The sequence below is a fragment of the Microtus ochrogaster genome, chromosome 6 (assembly GCF_000317375.1).
Source record: "Microtus ochrogaster isolate Prairie Vole_2 chromosome 6, MicOch1.0, whole genome shotgun sequence".
In the NCBI taxonomy this organism is placed as follows: Eukaryota; Metazoa; Chordata; class Mammalia; order Rodentia; family Cricetidae; genus Microtus; species Microtus ochrogaster.
In genome coordinates this window covers 60,200,782-60,214,838 of record NC_022013.1, presented here as the reverse complement: position 1 = coordinate 60,214,838, position 14,057 = coordinate 60,200,782, and the positions used below count along the sequence as shown (strand labels likewise).

Sequence of the window (14,057 nt, the reverse complement as noted above, 5' to 3'; positions counted from 1 at the left end):
TCTGTTTCTTTCCAAGTGTCACGATTACAGATGTGCACTGGTTCTGTCTTTCTTTCCAAGTGTCACGATTACAGATGTGCACTGGTTCTGTTTCTGTCCAAGAGCCATGATTACAGATGTGCACTGGTTCTGTCTCTTTCCAAGAGCCACGATTACAGATGTACACTGCTTCTGTCTTTCTTTCCAAGAGCCACGATTATAGATGTGCACTGGTTCTGTCTCTTTCCAAGAGCCATGATTACAGATGTGCACTGGCTCTATGTTTCTTTCCAAGTGTCACGATTACAGATGTGCACTGGTTCTGTTTCTTTCCAAGTGTCACAATTACAGATGTGCACTGGTTCTGTTTCTTTCCAAGAGCCTTGATTACAGATATGCACTGGTTCTGTCTCTTTCCAAGAGCCACGATTACAGATGCACACTGGCTCTATGTTTCTTTTCTTCTTTAGTAGATTTTTGCTGAGAAATAAGTATATCTAAAATATCAGATTATAAATGTAAGGCAGATGTGAATCTGAAAAAAAAACCTTAGAAGTTACAGAAAAGGACAAAATTTTAAAAACTACCCTGATTTTACCCTTTGTGCCTCTTCCCTTATCTGCCTGTTCAAGCAAAGAGAGGTTGTGGTATGCAGGGAACTCAGAGGCAGGCTCTATCCCTAGTGCTGGGTTTATCCAACCCAGCCTCCCACCATCCCACGTCACATGACCTGATATGCTGCAATTTATCTAAACCATTGCAGTTTCTGGTTGTTTCTACTGTTTTTCTTTTACCAAGAACATTGCCAAAAACATTGGTAGTATGCCACCTGTGTGTGGGCTTTTTCAGTTAAGAAGGCACCTGGAAATGTAGCCATTTGATTTCTGTGGTGTGGGCTACATTTTATAGACACTTCCTCCATGGTTACTGACCCGTTTGTCCTCCAATTGGAAACATATGAGAACATTCGTTCTCTAAGCCTTCCACGACTGACAGCCCCGAGTGCATCTCTCTCTGGAGATAACGCAGGCTCAACAGCTCTGGACCCGTTCCTTCTGGAACCGGCTCATGTACCTTCTGGTACTTCTACATTGTCTCCCACTCTGCACTGTCCATCCCTGGCCAGCTGCCTGGTTCCGTCTCTCCCTGTAAGCATGGGGCTCTATTTTTCTGATGAGTAGTTATGTCCTCAAAATATGCCCTCCTGGGGTGTGTAGTGTTAATTGTCTGCCTATTAAACCATGGCTATCCTAGTCAGCAACTGCAACTCCGCCCCTACCCGCAGCCTGAGGAAATTCTGTTCCTTCAGGCACCAACTCTTTCAACACTACTAAGGGAACTTATCTAAGTCTCTGTTCCACTAAAGAATTCAACATTCAAAGGCTGAGGTAGAACCCTGCTTCCTAGAGAGGCTGAATAGCAAGCAGCTCATCTCCTCACATCTCCCAAGAAATCCTCGGGTTGCTCCTCGCTCCCCATTATAAACCCTTCTCCACCTGGCTCCTCCCTACTACTTCCTGTCAGCTAGTTGCTGACTCAGCCTCCAGAGCACAGGTAAGTTTTATTTACTCAAACACATGTTTGCATCATTAAATTTAACATGAGGGCTGCTGCTCTGGTTGAATTGTGCTTTCCCGATTTTGTATGCTGAAAGTCTAAACTCTCTCTGACAATACTTGTAGACAGGGCCTTAAAGACATAACGAGGTCACAGGGGGGCCCTGGTCTGACATGATTAGTTTCTTATCCTTTGTACATTTAACTAGGAAGCTAAAAGCATGTGAAGTTTTATGTGTTTGAAATGGAAAGTGACCATTGAAACCATGGCCCCCGCCTGGTGCTTTCCAATTTGGTAAGACGGCATTGCCATTCATTTGCTGCTAGCCAGACGTGGATAGATGTTGGTGGCATCCTCTTTACCATTGTCTACCCAGTCTCCTGTCCTAGGGAGTTCACTGCTGTTACTTGGCATAACGTCTCTTTATGGCTGTCTTGATCCAAGAGGTTCTCATTACAAGCCGGGGCGGCACCACCAAAGTCCTTCTATGCCTCTCCCCGTTCCACCGGTTCAGAGCACCTGAGGGTTCATTTCCCTGCCTGAAGCTTTCAGATGGCCCTGCATGTGTTGCCCTTCTGGCGTAACCTCCGTCATTTCAACATCTCAACACTTATTCAGACCACCAGTTCCTGAAGGGTCAGGTCTTCTGCCTGCAACGTCCCTGTACCAATTCTTCCTTCAATTTTTCTTTTTGTTGTTTTTTTTTTGTTGTTGTTGTTTGTTTTTTGAGACAGTTTCTCCGTAGGCCAGGGTGGCCTTAAACTCACAGACTCCACCTGCCTCTGCCTCCTAAGTGCTAGGATTAAAGGTGTGCACCACCGCTGGGCCCTTTCTCCATTTAATCCTAAAGTTTAGTCAGTAGCCCGGGGATGGGTTTGATCTCATTGGACCTTTTATCCCTTCTCCTCCCCACTCTGCCACATTAACTAAATTTCTCTGCTTCTCTCAGCGTATCTCTTTATTTATCATAGGTGGGTGAAATGATGGCTATTCTTGGTTGTTAGCTTGAGTGTATCTGGAATGGACTGCAATCGGAAATGGAGGGCACGCCTGTGATTCAGAGCGTGTGACTGGAAAGAAACGCGCCTTTGAACCAGCTCTTGAGGCGGGATGACACACCTTCAATCTGGGCCAGGCCTTCTGATGGAAGCCTACATAAGGACAATGGGGAAGAAGGTTCCTTTGTTCACCTGCCTGCCTTCGCTCTGCCAGCACACTGTTGAGCTTACTTGGGGACCCCAGCTTATACAGAAGACTTTCTGAGACCCCCAGCCTCATGGACTGAGCAACTACTGGATTCTTGGACTTTCCATTCACAACTAGCTATTGTTGGACTGCAACCTGTAAGACATAAGTCAAATTCATATATATATCCCATAAATTCCGTGACTCTAGAGAACCCTGACTAACACAGGTGGTGGCTGTTTGGTCCCTTGGGTTCTTGGAGCTGGAGCTTATGCTGTGACATTCTGGTAACCCCACTGTAGATGGGTTCCCATGCACCCTCTAGTCTGTGAGGGTTTAGGCATGACTCTCAGCAACCAATGCTCTCCTGAACACATACATCCTGATCAACAGTGAGCCCATCTGCCCGAGTCTGTGCAGACAGACGTTTAACACAGGCCTCGCTGCATAGATGAAGAAGCACAGGATAGAATCTCAGCCCTGTCACTCCATGAAGGTCACTTATATTTCTGACCCTAAATTTCCCAGATTGTAATGTGGGATTAGGTACTTTTCCCTCTATCTGTGTATTTTGCCTGGTAACACTCAGGGTGCCCACAGATCATATTCGTTTTCAGGTTTCTATCCAAGCAGTGGGGACCAGAGGGAGGAGGGGCTAAGTTATCCTATGAAGGCTTCCTGGGGTATGAAAAGGGAAGGGAGGCCTAGGTAGAGGACTGGCCTGAGTCCCGGGGGCTGAGGCTCAAAAAGAGGCCCTCAGTGGGGTGGCCCACCTTGTAGACCCTCCAGGCGGTAGGTGCGGTGCTCCACAGACAGGCCCACCGCGCTGTAGGGTCCGTAGCGCAAGGTCACTACCGCGTGCTTGGGCATGGTGCTTCTTTCTCCCTGGCTGCCGGAGGTTGTCAAGGACTGGAGCAACACCTGCTGCTAGGCAACTGCCCTTCAGAGGTGTGGGCGTGGCCATGAGCTGGGCGGAGCCAAGTTTTTCTTGTCCCAAGTCCTCAGGCCTAGGACCGAGTTGCTAAATAGCCTCATAAACTTACTCAGTCTCCCCCTGCTGTGGTAAGTGCTGGCAGGGAAAGGGCGACCACTGACCAGCTATAGGAAGCAACGCTTTCCAAAGTTGCCTCGTTTTGTCAGTAACCGTCGCTCAAGGTGAGTTGCTGCCTGCGGTTTGTGTTTACTCAGCAGAGGCTCAGGAGCCTTGGCAGGCCGCGCAGGATAGAGTCGATGCATTTTCTCTACTTTCTGCCCTGTGTTTGATTGATTGTTTATACATACACACAAATAGTCGTGTCTTTGTTTTGTTGAAACCTCCCGAATGCTGGAATTTACAGGCCTGTGGCCCCACGTGTGCGGACATGTTTTCAATTAGTGCATTCTCCTCTGTTTGGAAGCGTTTCCACTGCTTACTAGCTAACCTGTTCGGCTGAGACAAAACCTGATTCACCAAACTCACCCTTCACTCAGCTCTGGGGTTGGGATAAAGACTCAAAAGAGTCTTCGTCTGTCTGTCTGTCTGTCTCTCTGTCTCTATCCCCCTTCTTTGCTCCCTCTTTCTCCTTCACCCCCCCCCCCACCACACACAGACACACACAGACACACACACACACACACACAGATAATCCAGGGAGAACCTGGAGGCCTCATGGATGAGAGACGCCATGTTAGGGCAGCCTCACAGCCTGCTTTATTTTGGCCAAGGAAGACAGAAGCGTTTGTTCTACAGTCCTGAGATTCAGGGGTGTTTTGTTTTCCCCCTCAGTGATTAGCCAAGCCTAACAATTACCTTTTTAGTGAACACAAGACACATTTATGAAAACCAACATGGTCGATATTTTTATAGGGTTATGAAAAGTGCAAGGATTAAAAACTCGTTCCCACGAGTTCTCCCAACATAAGCTACTGTTGTGTGTTAATATCAATTCTTTCCACGTGTTGCCTGTCCTTCTGTGACACATATGGGTTGATCCCCATTGCCAGTAGAATTCTGACTTTTGGAGGGGCACAAAGAATCTCCCCTGAGCTCTGTTTCACACTGGCAATGCAAGGCACAACTTTCCCCCAAACAGGAATTTGGGGTTGTGAAAGCTAATGGTCTGTTTATATATTTCAAAACTTTTTTTTAATGGCTGAAAAGGCATTAGGGACCTTAGCAATGAATAAATATTAAGGGGAAAACCAATAAGCTAAGATAATGTGGGTCCTCGATCCGAACATTGCAACTCTCTACAACCGTGACGTTCAGATCAACCAATCAGCCATGCAGAATCTCTTACACATGCGCGTAGCTTTTTCCGGGAACTTGAGTTTACAGAACCACTGAATAGCAGGAAGTGACTCACAACACAGCTGAGCACAGCGATCTACAGAGAAAGGCTGCACAGTCCCAGACACCAATGCTCTTCATCCTGGTCAATATGGCCTCGTGCCTTTTGGAAGGACCTAATTGTGCTGGCTTGTTTTATGCTGTTGTGCCCAAGTTGAGACCCCCAGAGGGACCACTGGAATCCAGCCAAGTCCAAGATACAAAAGCAAAGTTTATTCAGCGCAGTGTGGAAGTGTAAGCCAAATAAACCGTTTCCTCCCCGAGTTGTTTTTGGTCGTGATGTTTCATCACAGCAATAGTAACCCTAAGACACTAACGATTGGTTTTCCCTAAACTTTGTGTACTTTTAGAAGACAAAAATCTACTCTTCATTGGAGTACTACTGATTGGATTACTCTTTGTAAAGCCTTTAGAAAGACGTTCTTCTTGATTTCACTGCTAATCTGTTTTCATATTTCATCTCCTCCTCGTCTGTGTGTGTGCCTAATTATATGTGTGTGTGCACGCTGTGGCGTGCATGTGGAGGTCAGAGGTCAATGTGTGGGGCTTGTCTGTTCTCTATGTGGGTTCCAGGGTTATCAGCCTTGGTGCCCAGAGCCTGGATTCACCAAGACCTCTTATCAGCCTGCTACCCAGGGTTCCTGTTGGTTTTGGTCTTTTGAGACAAGGTCCCTCTATATAACCCTGGCTGTCCTTTAGCTTGCTATGTAGATTAGGCTGGCCTCGAACTCACTGCTACCTTCTGAGGGCTGGCATGAGAAGTGTGTGCCACCATGCCTGGCACGGCCTTGGTTCTAGATACCATCGCTCTCACTGAACCCAGAGTTCAGTGATTTGACTAGACTGGTGTCTTAGTGTTTCTGTTGCTGTGAAGACACCATGCCCACAGTAGGTCTTATAAAGGAAACCATTTCACTGGGGCTGGCTTACAGGTCGGAGGTTTAGTCCATTATCATCATGGCAGCAAGCATGGCAGAGTGCAGCCAGACTTGATGCTAGAGGAGGAGGTGAGTTAGACGTCTGGATCTTTAGTCATCAGGAAGAGATAATGACACCGGGCCTGGCTTGAGCATTTGAAACCCCAAAGATCTTACGCAGGTAGCCACTGCTGCTAGGAATTCATGGGCACAATAGTTGGAAGTGTCTTCCCTGGCTAGCTTTCATAGTGCCATGTTTAGAAAATAGCATTTCATAGCACCCTTTCCTCTCCTCTCGCTCTTAGACTCTTTCCACATCCTCTTCCACAATATTCCATGGAGGAAGTGATATAGGCACTCAGCGGTTACTTCCTGTCTGCATCAACTACAAATAGACGCTGCTCTGAACATTTCAGAGAGGGGCGCTAGTCTATGCGTATAAACACCGGAAGGCAGTTTGGCACAATATCCGTTCAGCAAAACAATAGTAGTAGGTTCCCATCTTCGGGTCTGGGACCTCCCCAGCCACCGTTTTTGACCAGGTTTGTATGCCGTATCAGACACGAATTCCTCTTGTGGAGAGAGCCTCAGACCCAGCAATAAAGTGATAGGGCACTCCCATGTCAGACACCAATGAGCACACTTGCCTGGCAAATTGGTACTGCATAGTGCACAGGGTTCAAAGCTAGATCAGAATGTTACCGCCTTTTCTCCAGCAGAAGACTAGATAGCACATTGCAGCAGTATGAAAGTTAGCACACTTCCAGCTCGTGTTTAGCTTGATTTATTGGGACCCTGAGACCAAATCAAGTAGTAGGGTCTTCTCATCTGGTTGGTAACTGAAAACAATGGCAATGGCTTGTATCACTTTGGGGGGCAGTTTCTTCCTTGAGTTCCTGCTCTCCCTTCCCTCAGTGATGGAGTGTTCGAGATGTGTGAGCCAAAGGAATCCTTTCCTCCTTCAGCTGCCTTTGGCCACGGTATTTGTACAGCAGCAGGAAGCAAACGAGGATGCTTCCCCGACAGCTCCCACATGTCCGTCCGAGTTCCTTGTCTCCCTCAACAAAGTCTTTAGCAATATTCGACACATGTGTTTCTCGGTTTCCCCGAAGCTGCCGCCGTCCTGACTCCTATTTGCTTTCTCCGCTGTGCTCCTGTCGTGCACATTATTTCCTCGCTTTGTGTTTCTGACTGTGAACTCATCTGCAATAGACTGTGTCCCACTGTGGGTGTTTGATGTGTGCAAGGTGGGAAGTGGTTTTGTATGTGCCTCTCTGAGTCTTATTGTAGCAGGCCAATTTGACCTTTTAAAATGATTGTGTTAAATTCAGATTTTTTTTCATCTTCACATGGCAAAGTTTGTGGTTTTAATTTCTCATGCCTTTCTTCCCCCTACATCGACCACCTTGACTGGACAGCAGGCTTTCTTGCCTCGCCTGGGGCGGGGAGGGGCCTGATGGGAAGAGTTTTTCTAGTCCTTTTTGGAGGATGAAGATGCCTCTGGGAATTGTGCTGGACATGAAGTAGTTCTTCCACCCTCCGTGGGCTTGCATATCCTGTCAGCCCCAAGGGGCGGTGTGCGGATGGGCTGGAGGGGTCTTGGGCTGACTAGCTTTAAATGTCAACTTGTCACCACCACCTAGGCTCACCTGGGTAGATCAGGTCAGCCTGTCAGCACATCCTTGGAACTGTCTTGACAGTTGGTGGGAAGACCCACCCTGAACATGAGTGGCCACTTTCATGGGCTGTTCCCTGAACTATGTCAGAGTAAAGGAAGCCCGCTGAGCATTGCTAGTGCACAGCCGGGGTCCATGTGTATCTTCTCTTTCTGATCCTGGCTGCAGATATGGTGCTTGAGGTTCCCACCTCCTGACTTCTCAGCCTGGAACTGGAAGCCAAATAAACCCTTCTCCCCTGCATGTTGCTCTTGGACAGGGTCTTTCACACAGTGACAGAGTGAAGCTAGGACAGACAGACATGTCATGTGTAAACCTATAGCTCCTGCTAACTATGGCGCCCTTCTTTCTGGAAGGTGAGTACTTCTTTCTTTCTTTCTTTCTTTCTTTCTTTCTTTCTTTCTTTCTTTCTTTCTGCCTTCCTTCCTTCCTTCCTTCCTTCCTTCCTTCCTTCCTTCCTTCCTTCCTTCCTTTATTTTTCTTTACACAGCCCTGTCTTGGAACTTACTTTGTAGACCAGAGTGGCTTTGAACTCACAGAGATCTCACTGCCTCTGCTTCCCAAGTGATGGAATATTTTTTTATCTTCTGAATGCCAGTATATAGCGTAAATATTTTCCCTTTAAATATATGTTTTCATAGTTGGAGGAGCCCTTCTGCATCAACTCAGCCTGCCATATCACTACTTCTAAGTTAGAAACAGAGAGCATAAACAGAACTCTTGGGTCCATGACATAAGGGACAGAGGTAAAAACAGAAATCCCTTTAAGAGCTAGAAGGAGCACATGATATGAGTGGAACCAAAGAGAGTTGGTTTAGAAAGGTCTTTGCACCTGATGTGAGGCCAGCTCTTCCCAGGAGAGCCTTGTGCTTACCCTTCATATGTAAAGGGATTTTGAAAGGAAAGCTCAGAAAAACACACACACATATATATATACACACATGCACATATATATCCACATACATACACACATGTTGAAATACACACACACACACACACACACACACACACACATATATATATATATATATGATGAACTGACTAAGGGAACAGCTACTGGTGTTTCCCCTCTAAGGAGACTACTGTTCTAGAATAATTTGGAAACATCTAGTTGCTCCCATGCCATTCAGAGGGATTCTATCTGCCTTTTTCTCCGGACATCAGCATCCACCCAATGGAAAGGAGGCATAATTTCATATTGTCTCACTTTCCTGTTCTCTGTGTTGTCTGCATTTTCATGTCTGACTGTTTGGAGGCCATCTGCCATATGTGTGGCAGGTAAGAACAGCGTGCATTGCTTTCATCCTCTCCTCCATCCTGGGGGTGTTCTAAGCCATTTCCCCTTCACCTGTGCATGTCAGTGTTCTGCTGGGAGAGCCCTGGGGTCCCCATCTGGAAGACTCCATTCTGGCACTGTGGATTGCTCATCTGTGGAGAGGGTCTTACAGCCAGGACCAGGATGAGCATGCATTTGTGAGCCTATAGCAAGAATGCTAGATCTTTACGATAATTAGTGTTGGCCTCAACGTTCCCACATTACAGGTTGGGATTCTATGGTCTCGAAGACCGATAGCACTCCCCAGGATCTTTAAGAAGTGTGGAGTGCCCCTGGGCTTGTTAGCCACGTGATGGGGGAGAGTCTTCTGTTTTGTGTTAATTCCATTGGTTAAATAAAGAGACTGCTTGGCCCTAATAGGACAGAAAATTAGGTAGGTGGAGTAGACAGAACAGAATGCTGGGAGAAAGAAGCTGAGTCAGAGAGTTGCCATGATTGTCCCACCAGACACAGCCGCAGGTTAAGATCTTCCCTGGTAAGCCACCTCGTGGGCTACACAGATTATTAGAAATGGGTTAGATCAATATGTAAGAGCTAGCCAATAAGAGGCTGGAACTAATGGGCCAGGCAGTGTTTAAAAGAATACAGTTTCCGTGTAATTATTTCGGATAAAGCTAGCCGCGCGGGTGGCTGGGCGCCAGGAACGTAGCCCGCCGCTCTTATCACAACAGCCACGCATCTGGCCTCTGAGACTGGAGGTTTTATCTCTACTTTATGCTGCCTGTACACATGTTTGGACATGCTTACAGGGAACACCTATCTCTATACTGAGTTCCTGTCCATCAATTAGAATGACATATGAAACCTGTGTCTCCCTCAATCACAATATGGCCTGCCATTTACATTAGCAAAGACTTAGTTCCCTTTGTCCTTTTTCTTCCATGGCCCAGTATCTTTTATTTTTAGATGCAGAATCATTTTAGGCTACCCAGGTTGGCTTCAAACTCCTGACTTCATGTGATGTTCCAAGCCTCATTCTCTGACCTTGGTGCTGGCAGAGTCTAGATACAGGCCATTGAGCTGTGAATTTGTACCATCTGTCGGCAGGAACAGTAACATCATCACCTTTCTTGGCATTACATTTTATTGAATACAGACTTATAGTCCTTATAAATATCTGGAATAGAATACTTTCAATATACTGTTCTTTATTCATACACGTATTTCTTTAAAGCACAGAACTATAAATTAAAATGTACGTATTACCATAAATCTAGAACTATATTATAAAAATAGAACCCAAACATCAACTTCATATATAATTTGGCAATGTAGCAGTATGATAAGGTGGCCATACTTTCAGTGCATCACTGCTTCAAACAACTGTCTCATTTTCCATCTCTTTAGGGACACATGGGAGAGTCTCCTTTCCCAGGTCCCCACAGAGCAGCCTGTGGCCACGGCTCAGTGTTGCCTTTGTTCTTGGAGGGGGAAGGCCAGCTTCCAGTCTCTTCCTAAGGGAGGAGGTGTTCCCTCCAGCCAAGGGTCTGCCACTCATGGGTCTTGACACCCTCACAGTGCATGGTTTGATATATCCAGTAAATACAGTGAATTCATTTCCCGATAAAGAGCTGCAAGTATAGGCTTGGTTCGTCCAGATCAGTAAGTAGTTCAAAGATCACACAGACAATGCCTGCTGGACAGTGTCATCCCAAAGGGCTCTGCGACCATACAGCCCTTACTCACAACCCAACCTTTAATCTTCACAGCCTTGCCCAAAGACTTAGTTCCCTCCGATATCAAATGAAGAAAATTGGTTCACTCTGTTTTTTTCTTTCTGAATATCTGCATGAGATTATCTGAACTCAAGGAAGACTGCTGTGGACCATGGAAGGAAGGTCTTTGGGGGTATGGGCCTCTGTATTTTAATTTGCCTCGGGCTATATGTGTATCTGCGAGTGTGTGGAGAGATGGTGGCGGGTGACAATCCAGGGCTAACCTCTACCTTCATGTCTTATTGGGTCCATACCATGTGACGAGATGATGCATCCTGTCATTAGGCAGAACTACTATGCACACCGCTGGGTGCTGCTGGGAACAATGTACAAATGTTAAGTTTTTGCAAATCCTAGAGGAAGCTCCCAGCCCACCTAGGCTGCTTCCAAGCTGAGCTAGTCTCGTTTCCACTGGTAAAGGCCAGAGACCACCTTGAAAAACAATGAGGAACTCTTTCTCCTAACATTCCAGGTTTGTGTGATGCCTCCCCACACAGCCTGATGGGTTGGGCCCATGAGGACAGGGGAGCAACAAAAAGCTGGGCTGGGGGATGGGAGCAGGGTTTGGTAGGGTCTGGCTCCTGCAGGAGGTCGGGCTAGTGGCCAGCGTTGAGATTGTTTGCCTTGGTTGGGTCTCTAGTGTGTTCCTTGGTTGCTGCTGGCTTGCCCTCAGCAGGCTGCCGTGCACTGCAGAGATCTCTCATGTCAGCAAGGCTTGCTCCCACAGCTTCTGCAAACTCCACGGAAGAGGTCTCTCTGCAGCTGTGAAAGCTGGAGATGCAGAAGAGGATGGCCTCAGGCTGGGGGTTGTAGCAGGCTCCATATCCATTGGGGACCACGGGGCCATAACAGCAGAACATCTCCATGGTTGTGGGCACCTGGAGAAGGGCACAGGTCAGAAGCAGCTTACTGGGGCATTCAGCCTGGAACCTGTTAGGATGTGGTGGGTGAGTCCCTAGTTCCTAAGACCTCAGTGCTGTTTGTTTCCCTGTCTGTCTCCTCATCCTGGATTTGACCAGACTGAATGTGTTGGCATGAATGAATGGACATGGCTAGGGTAATAAAGAGGAGCCATCGAGGTGCATGGTGTCGAGGGAGAGAGACCCCAACTCACTCCCCAGTGTACAATTGGCTCTGCTTGTAGAGCTGGAAGCTCCCAGGGCGACCTGCTGCTCTGGCTTGAGCCAAGACTTTCCTTCATCTAGGGGCCATTTGAGGCGCTGTGGCAATCAGGCTAATTTACTAAACAGCACCCTGGTGGCACCCAACCATTAGATGGCTTCCCACAGGGAGTAATTTATGAACTGGAGGAAATCTGGCCCATCTTCTCTGTTGATTTCCCCCAGATCCGTAATTACTGTCAGTACCGCCTGGCTGGCCTGATTTCCTCCCCAAGGCCCTCCCGTGCACAATTACTCGGCACCGGGCACCTCCAAACCTGCTGTCACCTGGAATTTTAGTTAATTGTCTAAGATGTTTTGAATTCAGAGGGCTGAGGCTTTGCAATACAGATCTCCGACCAAGAAAGTGTGTCTCTGAAAGCTCAGGCCATCAGTGCCACTTTCGGGCGGGAAAGAACGGCTCACACCCCACCCTCATTTTATCAGTTGGTTTTTGGAAAAGGAGAAGGGATTGTTGGGCTCCTGTAATGTGGGACAGAGTCCATGTTCACTCCACAGGTTTCTGGTGCTGTGTTCTTGGGCCTTCTCAGACACTGGCCATTTTAATGGGGCAGAACAAGCCATCAGTCTTGCTAATAGAGTCACTGCATTGTCAGATAAATTTGCCGTGCAATGCCTGAGGCCATGAAGCCATTCCAGAGTGCTCTCTGCCCATGGATGGTTTCCTGAAGAATTTATGTTGTAGTATTCTGCTCTCATTTATTCATGTCTGCAAGCTCACGGCTCTAATGACAAGATTAAATTACTGAGTGGGCTTTTATCCTCAACATTGCTTTGTCGGCCCCCTTTGCCGCCCACGTCCAGCGGTTTGCAGAGAAGGTGACTTCAGGAGGCTGGCGTGTTCATGTGTGTCCTCCCCTCCCCTGCAGCTCCCCACTAAAGAATGTCATTTTGTCCCTGTGGTTGTGGTCCTTTAACACCATCGGCATATGTACAGCACCAGGCTGGTGGCCTGGCCGTTCATTCTCATAATCCCCGTGACCTAATTGAGGACCCTCCAAGCAGGCCTGTTAGGCTTCAGATCCTAGGGTCCTCTGCAGTGGAATAAAGTCACATGACAGATGGCAAAACAGTACTGCAGGACCCCTAGAGCCCCCAGATGGGTGTGTTCTCAGGCTGCCTACCTTGGCGAAGGAAGCCTGTGGCCATTTCTGCTTAGGAGGTAGGAGAATATCAATTCCCTGAACATTTAGATGATTCTACGGAAGGGGACAGAACACGTAAGAAATAGAGCCTCGGACTGGAGAGATGGCTCAGTGGTTAAAAGAGCTTGGAGCTCTTCCAGAGGACCCAAGTTAAATTCCCAGCACTCATATCCGGCAGTTAGCTCACAGTTGCTTGTAACTCTAGCTCCAGGGGCTCTAACACCCTGTTGTGACCTCTGAGGGCATCAGCAGACACAGCATACACTCAAATACATGTACACATACCTAGAAATACACACAAGTAAAGATAAAACTTGTTCAAAAATAAAAAGAAGAGCCGGGCAGTGGGGTTGAGAGTGAAGAGGATATTTGTTGACTTCAATGTTTGATGGCACAGTAGAAAGGATATGGTTGACAACAATAACTCAAATATTTCAAAGTAGTTAATAGAAAGGACTTTGAATGTTCTCTAAATGACTAAGTTGATAGATAAACCAATTAGGCTGATCTGACTGCTACCCATTATATGCAGATAATTCAGCATATACTGTACTCTGTAAGGATGTATAATTATTTTTACAAATTGACATATATTAAATATGCAAATATACTCATGAGTGAGAGAGAGAGAGAGAGAGAGAGAGAGAGAGAGAATGTGTGTGTTGTATGTATGTTAAAAATAACAGAGACAAAGATTCCCAGTCATTAATGTTTTCAGAAACTCCCTGGTTCTACTACGAGGCCCTGGTCACACATACAGAAGCTGTACCTGGCTGGTGGAGAGGACAAACCGGTTGCTCATCAAGTATGTCTCATCCATGAACATCTCAGGTGGTTCCTTGCACAGGTCCCGTGCCAGCTCCCTCAGTGCCAGCAGGTGGTTGTCAATGGCCATGCCGGTTATGGCCTAGAAGTCAGGAACACAGAAGACAATGAGACCTGCACTTCTCTCTACCTTCTTTCCCCTTCTTGTCTCTTAAAACCGGGATGACTCCAGCAGTCACAGCCCTTACTTAAACTATTCTGGGTAGATAGCC

General features: G+C 47.0%; 2 protein-coding genes across 3 annotated transcripts in view; both read right to left on the bottom strand.

Annotated features, from left to right (window-relative positions):
• C6H10orf53 (chromosome 6 C10orf53 homolog) overlaps nucleotides 1–3,640 on the bottom strand; it is a 12,573-nt gene extending 8,933 nt beyond the window's left edge. The window contains exon 1 of the mRNA XM_005348646.2: nucleotides 3,495–3,640. Within this exon, the coding sequence (XP_005348703.1) occupies nucleotides 3,495–3,591 (97 nt within the window). The 5' untranslated portion in view covers nucleotides 3,592–3,640. The remainder of the gene's footprint in view (nucleotides 1–3,494) is intronic.
• A 6,418-nt stretch (nucleotides 3,641–10,058) lies between these two features.
• Nucleotides 10,059–14,057, bottom strand: part of Chat (choline O-acetyltransferase) — a 54,032-nt gene continuing 50,033 nt past the window's right edge. For both annotated transcript variants that reach the window (XM_026779611.1, XM_005348644.2), the window contains exons 14-15: nucleotides 13,790–13,927; nucleotides 10,059–11,572 (exon numbers count right to left, since the gene is read on the bottom strand). In XM_026779611.1, coding sequence (XP_026635412.1) covers nucleotides 11,291–11,572; nucleotides 13,790–13,927 — 420 coding nt within the window. In that variant the 3' untranslated portion in view covers nucleotides 10,059–11,290. The remainder of the gene's footprint in view (nucleotides 11,573–13,789; nucleotides 13,928–14,057) is intronic.